Source organism: Glandiceps talaboti, chromosome 22, assembly GCF_964340395.1.
Source record: "Glandiceps talaboti chromosome 22, keGlaTala1.1, whole genome shotgun sequence".
NCBI classification, from domain to species: Eukaryota; Metazoa; Hemichordata; class Enteropneusta; family Spengelidae; genus Glandiceps; species Glandiceps talaboti.
Window position 1 is genome coordinate 2,109,252 of NC_135570.1, and position 8,381 is coordinate 2,117,632.

Below are 8,381 nucleotides of genomic sequence, written 5' to 3' on the forward strand. Positions count from 1 at the left end.
AATAAAGGTAGACTCAAAAGTAAACATTAATTTTGATGTTAAAACGTTGATGCAAATTCTACAGTATTTCTTGTTAACCTTAGGAACTTGACAAAAATTACATGGGAGTGGAGGGGTGGCATTTCCAGACGTGTAGAAAAAGATTGACCATGCACAAAGATCACTTACTGACTGACTGCCCCTCTGCTGTCATTGAGATTTATATAATAGAAAATATCATTGCGCAAACATAGTGACCCTTCCCAAACATTTGCATGTAAAATTGTACCCCTAAAAACACTGCCGGTTCCTTCTCCCTGTAATGTTCATCCAGTCCCTAAGTATTTTTAAACGTTCCTAAGGATAGTTTTGACTAAAATAAACTGTTAATCATCATGTGAATATGTTTTAATAATTAGCCCTAATATCATATTGAAAATGTTTATGGTTACATTTATGTGAGAATGTTTGATATTTGGCGGGTGAAATTTACAAAAGTCGAATTGCATTTGAAAGGGGTTCACAATGTTTATTTATTTTATTTCATTTGTTTCAGATTTTCCTATTGGTCGGTGCCAACTCGGCGACAGTCGAAGAGCAATCGTGAAAACCGCCGAAATATTTTGATTGAGTTTCCCACGTTGTAAGCAATTTTGGTGAATAAAAGCCATGGACATGAATGAGTTGAAGCTGTGTTAACATCAAAACAAATCACGTATAAACTCTACCAATTTAAACATTTCAACTGAAATTGAAAAGTGAACTACTAAGATGTCATCAACTGTACAACCGAGTCTTGAACCAACTTTTCTACCTTACTTTAACGGTACAAATTGGAACTGGGATGCCGCTATATGGGAGATTGTATTATTATCTTTCCTCTATGGGATTATTTCATTTCTATCTGTATTCGGAAACACCCTTGTCATCTTTGTTATTCTCCGAAATAAGAAAATGTGGACTATCACCAATTCATTTCTTGTCAATCTCTCAATGGCTGATATAGTTCTCGGTTGTTTCGCTATTCCCTTCCAATATCCCCCAGCTCTTCTTGGACGCTGGCCGTTCGGTGATTTCATGTGTGGTTTCGTACCTTTTACCAAACAATTATCAGTATTTGTCAGCATTGGAACTCTTACCGTTATATCTATAGATAGGTATTTTGCCGTCTGTCATCCTCTTCGCAGACACACAACTCCGACCATGGCTGGTTGCATTGTAGTAATCATTTGGGTCAATGCTATATGTACTGCAATGCCTCTCTTGATCAATTCTCAGACTTTCATCATCCCAGACAGAGAAGTTACAGGCTGTATCATTGGTCCTACAGACTTTAACCATCCGTTGGGATGGGAGATATACCATTGCTACGTTTTCGTAACATCATACGCAGTACCTCTAGTAGTTATCACGATAGCCTACACGCTAATCGCCCATAAAGTGTGGTTTCAAAAAACACCAGGCGAGTCAAATGAGGCTAGAGACGAAGCTATTATAAAGAACAAGCGAAAGGTACGTAGACGGGAATTGTTCCTTAATCAGTCACCATGTTTAAATGAGTTGGTGCCTTTAAGTTCCGGAAGGAATATTAGGTTATGTATGTATGTATGTATGTGTGTATGTAAGTATGTGTGTGTGTGTGTGTGTGTGTGTGTGTGTGTGTGTGTGTGTATGTATGTATGTATGTATGTATGTATGTATGTATGTATGTATGTATGTATGTATGTGTGTGTGTGTGTGTATGTGTGTATGTATGTATGTACGTATGTATGTATGTATGTATGTATGTATGTATGTATGTATGTTTCATTTAGACATTCAACTTGAAATATTACGTACAGCAGATGTGAATAGTTATTTTGGTGATGACGGTATTTAGAGAGGCCTTTGCATTGGTTATGTTTATACAATTCAGTTCTTTTACATAATTTGGTGTCTAGAGAACTGAGACACTGTAAAGACGTACTGTTTGTTCGTCAGTGGAGACATGTCACCATGTTAACATGTTATCTCCTTTCGATTTCATTGTGTTGGTTTAGCTTCATGTTGCATTGTACCATAATTGTAACATATGATTCCAACACAAACGCAATATATATAGCATACACCTCCATAAAGTACTGTTTCTCAGCCACTTCTATAACTATAACGTTATTCTAAACTTGATCTAGCTCTAAATGATTGTATCATTAAAGTGTTGCTCGTGGTTTCTCACACAGGTCATTAAAATGGTGATGGTGATAATTATTCTTTTTGCTGTGTGCTGGCTACCTCTTCAATTGTACGACATATTAAAAATTACTGAATTCTCAATCATTAGGTAAGTTGTAAACCATGGTGTAACTTTATTGTTGCTGTATAGTGAAATATCTCACCACCTGACAATTACCCACTAACGAGTAAAAGACAGATTACGTAACATTATGGGGGGGGGGGGGTGATATTGAAAGCCTTTTGGGACTGTCCCCCACAACTCAAGATTACATAGAAGATGACTATAGTAGTAGTTTTAGTCAACTGCCCATGACGTTTAGGATTGTCGTCGACAGCTCACATCATCATCATCATCATCATCATCATCATCATCATCATCATCATCATCATCATCATCATCATCATCATCATCATCATCATCATCACCACCACCACCACCACCACCACCATCATCACCACCACCACCACCACCATCATCACCATCATCATCATCATCATCATCATCATCATCATGACATTATCATCATCATCATCATCATGACATTATCATCATCATCACCATCACCATCATCATCATCATCATCATCATCATCATCATCATCATCATCATCATCATCATCATCATCATCATCATCATCACATTATCGTCATCGTCATCATCCTCAAAGCTGCAGCTTCAACAAGTGTACAAAGTCGACAATGCATAATGAATAAACATATGATTTAGAATATTTCGTAACTTTATTACTACTGATTTGTTTCGTTTGTAAAACACTACTGAACAGTTAGTCTTGTTCCTAAAGACCGCTGTCTCATGACAATAACTCCATAATATTTTCACTATTTTAAGCTTTCTTAAACTAATCATAGACCAACGTTAGTTATGTTATGAAAAGATTTAACCATTATCTTTTTCTTTCAGTTATAAACACATCGACATAATATGGTATTGTTCCAACTGGCTTGCGATGAGTAATTCCGCCTGTAATCCATTTGTTTACGGATTATTAAATGTAAGTCAAAGGCTTTGCTTACGTACAAACCAAGAGGATTATGTATTTCAATGAATTATTAAGTTAGAGAAACTGATAAAGAGTTCAAAATTACTACTAGTCTAGCTGATAGACGTCGAATGTTCTTCCGATACAATACGACACACGACCGAATATTGTTATCGAGGATGGAACATCCGAGCGCAAGCCCTCACTGCGAACTTCGCTCGCTTATGTATCGGAAGAAAGCCCGAACGTCTAGCAGCAAGACTAAATTACTGGCCCCTTAATTTGATGGCCAAAAGAGGTGTGTGTGTGTGTGTGTTTGTGTGTGTGTGTGTGTGGGGGGGGGGTTGGGGGTTGATGAGTTTAACTGGTGCTCAAATTTGTGAAGATGTTTTGATCAATATGAATATCTAATGTTGACCTATGCAATTATTGTAAAAGTATTGTTGGAATGATATCATATTGGATATCATTAGTAAAATGACATCATTAAATGGATATATAGCAATAGTCACAATCATCCGGTCAGTTGATTTGATACGCCCCAGGGTGTACACTATTGACACTAATTTAGTCATCATATCATATCATATCATAACAGTTTCGATTCAATGCTCAGCTGGTACAGCTTTATGCCATGTTTTCTTCTGATATCATAACACACTGTTTTAATCACTTTCACAGGATAATTTCAAACGTGAGTATGCGAAGATTTTCAAGGTATCCAAACATACAGCCAAGGTTTATCCACCAAGAGATGGTCCAAATGCTATTCACAGTCAAGAAGAGAATGTACGGGTAAGATTGTTATCACACTATGTAATTCTAATATCCTTCACGAGATATAAAAGAGATGTATGTATGTATGTATGTATGTATGTATGTATGTATGTATGTATGTATGTATGTATGTATGTATGCGTGTGTGTGTGTGCGTGCGTGCGTGCGTATGTATGCCTGTCTGTCTGTCTGTCTGTCTGTCTGTCTGTCTGTCTGTCTGTCTGTCTGTGTGTGTGTACGGTACGTATCACAAGTTTACCAATTATAGAAATTTCGATATGTTAGACTGAGTCGAAGTATTTTTCTGTTACAGAGTAATGGTGTACATCGACAAACAAGCGGTACACACATCGGTCAGATTAATGCTGCTATTAATCAAGCTGGTCCAGGAAACATTTAAATTCAACAATGGTTTCAAGAAAATATGTTTTCGATCGAAATGAAAGTGTTGTGTAATTGACGTGTTCAACAAATCAAACTGATGAACGAATCATGCATGAAGCATTTCGGAAATGACATTTCTTCAGATATTACAAAGTGAACGAGACTACCTTAATGGCTATGAGTAGTTTACTAATCGACAAGTGTTGACAATTTGATGTATGGCTACTTAAAGTGAAGTATCTCAGTTTCCCAGATAATCTTCAATCTATACATATATCAGAGATCCAATTTTCAGCTGCTCAGAGCAGAACACACATCATGAATGTATGATTTCAACGGTTCTAGATATAGACGATAATATTCGTTGGTATTATTAATTCTGTCATTAACCACTGTGCGACTTCACACAGGACGTAACCTTTTTAGCAATGAAGCAGCATCCGGTTACAATATTATTTATCATTAGCTTTTAAAACCAGCATGTTAAATTGGTTTAATTCGGGGGGACTCGTCGATAACGATTGTTGCATTAGATTTACTTTCATCATCATCATTCAAACTGAAATAGGAAATATTATCCAGATAACCCATAAAAACTTGGTAGATTCCATTTTCTGAATTGGTACCATTTCCTCCCAATCAGTTTCATGTACATGTCGTTTGTTGTTTTGATTCAGGTTTCAAACAATTCCAATGTTTTATAATTAAATATGTGTATGTGTATTATTGCTATATGTACGATGTTATTTTAAAACGAAACGTACATTTCTGTTTCATACATATGGATATTTTAGCATTTTACTTATAAAACAATGACAATTATTACATATTAATTTAGTTAGTAACTTCGCGTTTGATCTTATTCGACGAAATTGATTACTTATTGATGGAATAATGTATGCTGTGTTGCCGAGTATTTAAAGCCCCAGTTGTCTGTCCACATGGTCTTCTTCATAAGGTTGACAACTTTCTGCGTATTACCCTTTCCAATATTGAAAATAATGATTCCTGACACCATAACGATATATAAACACCCATACTAGCGTCAATCCTGATCAGCTGACAAGTGTTTACAGTTTCCACATTAATCGGGTACTGATCTGAAAGTTAAGTTTCACAACAAAATTACAAACATTTCATGTTGTAAGTGGCACATTCTGTAACTGGGACCGCTCTATGTCTTATTAATCAAACTGAGTGTACAACATGTACACACATAATGCACACAGAAACCTATGTAAGAGTACGTTGGCATTAATAGTGTGAGTAAGGTGATAAAGTATGCACAACATGTGATGGGCATCGATCTGTCCGAGTGCGTAGGCTTCAGGACCATCAGAAATGTTTTTACTTAGTTGTTATAATATCTTTAAGCTAAATCAGCATAAGTTTACTAATCCTTTGTATATTTACTCGGTATTATACATTTTTTTGTATGTCACGTGTTAAAACATGAACAATCTCCCCTTTTATCTCAGATGTCAACAAAGAGGGGTCTGTAACTCTTTTTTTCGAATGAAGAGTTTTGTCATTTCCTTTATTGATCAAAGTAAATATTTCATTGCAGTTCTTTTGAGAGACAGAAATGTAGTATACTATTGTAACACTTTTCACGGTTTGAAGGATACATTGTGATACAATTTCTGTGCTATTTTAGACACTGTGTATGGCGGCGATAGATAGGTTGTGTATAGAGGAATTTTCATACATCATATTCATGCTCTTTCTCGACCGTTTTACGACATTTTACCACTAGTAAGTTGAAGCTTACATCGATATTTTTTCATAGCTCTCGTCCAATCAGAATAACACATTAAGGTTGCCTTTATACTGATATGATATACGGTTTAACACATTGAATGAAAACAACGAGTCACTACACAAATATAGCTAAAATGATGTAGGCTTGGTGTTTCACTCATGGGACATTACACAATAAACACAAAAAGGGCTTATTAAGTTAATTATAATACATGTATGTTTTTTAATGTTAAGCAGTATTTGATGAATGTCAGATGGTTATATGTATATTTAATGGATTTTATTCACCGTTAAAGTCCTTGAATTTATGGAAAATTGTGGAGCTTATTGTTAAAACAAGTTATTGCAAAAGCTAGGGAGATTGTTGGCAGCTTAAATCAGTTCACAAACCATGACGGAAACCAATTGATTTATTTACTGCTTTCAGGAATGGACTTCTGTTTGATGGTTTCAAATGTTGAAATATGCTTTATATAAATTTTCTATCTGGTGAAACAGTTTGGTTCGAAATAAAATATATCCTAAAATACCCCATAGAAATCCAAGTCTACATAGTAGATGACAAGATAGAGTTTCCAATAACCTATCATATATATTTGTATGTATTATAACTGTTGTATTCCCCATTTCAATGTAGTTGATTTCAAATAAAGGGGTTGATGTTCACAATACATGCTGTCTGTCGGCTTATCAATTTTTGGAAGTCAGATAAGTTTTATTTTCTCAATTATACTTAGTTTGTGTGTTGCGAGAATGAATGTTCACGAACAATGATATTGAGTTAACGATAATGAAATGTTGAGGTTTGGTTAGAGGTCACGGGACACCAGAAAATTAATGGAATTTTTATTTTTTATAAATCAAGCCAATGTCTCATATTTAAGACGATTCCTAAAGTTTCGTCACTACAACTGAGAGTAAACAAGCCCTTATCATGAGAAAAAAAGGTTATTCCGTGTGCACATGGTGATTACAGACGTTTACACGTACAGTTCAATATAGAGTGGCAGCAAAGACTAGAATTTGATTAAGTGTAAGTTTTAGTGGGATTAATCCTACAACAGGCAGTATGTGATAAGAATGAAATACAACACATTCTGACAGTAAATCGTTATTATATCTTGGAAACAGTTAGACATGTGAAGAACTGTACATATTGTGATAATGATGTTGAGGACGAGTTTTACTGATACTCAAGTGTGACAGAATTACATGCCTGATTGATTTAAGCCATGCTGTTGGAAAAAACAATCTGTCTAACTTACGAAAACCGTTAAGCAACTTTGTAACAGGTAGTGTTTTACGTTCTGCCCATACATAACATATAACATTTAGCAGGTCATTCGCAACTACATTGCATTTTTCATCTACCACTATTTTACTTTATGGTGTATACTTTTCCTTTTTCGTATTGAACTGACGTGCAGAAATTGTCCAAAGTTGACAAGAATTGAATCTTGTCAATATGGGACACATCAAACAACTTTAGATGAGAATAGGTGATAGTACATAACTGATCTAATTATAATTCATGACATTATTCATATAACTTGTCCACAGTTACTGCTATCATACATAATTTGCTTTACACTGTTTTGAAAAATCACACATGACCACACATGGTGATACGACGGATTTCACATTACCGTTCAGTGGCTGTTTGATACAATAATGTAGAAACTAAAGAAATTACAATGCTACATTTTAAGATAGCAAAATTGAACGAATACAGTTTCTTGCAACATTTTGTTGCACTGACGTGCCACCATACAAAATGTACATATATCAAATGCAGACAGCCAATCATTGGCGTCTGCGTCTTGTTGCAATACATTGGTTTAAATGTTTCATTTCACTTAGACAAAATGTAGCAATAAATTGCAAACTTGTTATTAAAGTGTAGCATGTGCTGTTTCTGATTGATTTCTGCATTGCTGTATCAAACAGAGAAGCTGAACGGTATTTTGAAGTCTACTGTAACAAAAATCATAAATTGCTTGATCATCAACCTGAGGATAGAATCCTCCAAGTTCAAATTGATACCAAAATCACATTTTTTTTTACTAGGTTGAGGATTGCATTCACGAGGGTAAAACGTCTTATTTGCTTGTTGCGCTATAACACAGCTTGATATTTGAAAGCAAATCTGACAAACATAGTATAACATCAAAATGGTAATATTAGAACTGACGTTTCAATTTTCTGATATGATGTAAAGTGAACCTCTGAGTCTTTGTATAATTTATCATGGTTAGGGTAGGTCAA

The 8,381-nt window shown here is 35.1% G+C and overlaps 1 protein-coding gene across 1 annotated transcript; it reads left to right on the forward strand.

Annotated features, from left to right (window-relative positions):
• The first annotated feature begins 750 nt into the window (after positions 1 to 750).
• LOC144452394 (neuromedin-K receptor-like) lies at positions 751 to 4,371 on the forward strand. Its single transcript, XM_078143484.1, has 5 exons — positions 751 to 1,491; positions 2,199 to 2,299; positions 3,116 to 3,206; positions 3,876 to 3,989; positions 4,285 to 4,371. Exons 1-5 carry the CDS (start codon positions 751 to 753, stop codon positions 4,369 to 4,371), a joined length of 1,134 nt encoding a protein of 377 aa, XP_077999610.1.
• The last annotated feature ends 4,010 nt before the right edge of the window (positions 4,372 to 8,381 follow it).

Bases quoted from the DNA above. Each gene is read 5' to 3' on its own strand.
- LOC144452394 (XM_078143484.1), top strand. From the start codon at position 751: ATGTCATCAACTGTACAACCGAGTCTTGAACCAACTTTTCTACCTTAC. The intron at 1,492-2,198 runs GTACGTAGACGG...TTTCTCACACAG, and splicing joins TTATAAAGAACAAGCGAAAG to GTCATTAAAATGGTGATGGT. The intron at 3,990-4,284 runs GTAAGATTGTTA...TTTCTGTTACAG, and splicing joins GTCAAGAAGAGAATGTACGG to AGTAATGGTGTACATCGACA.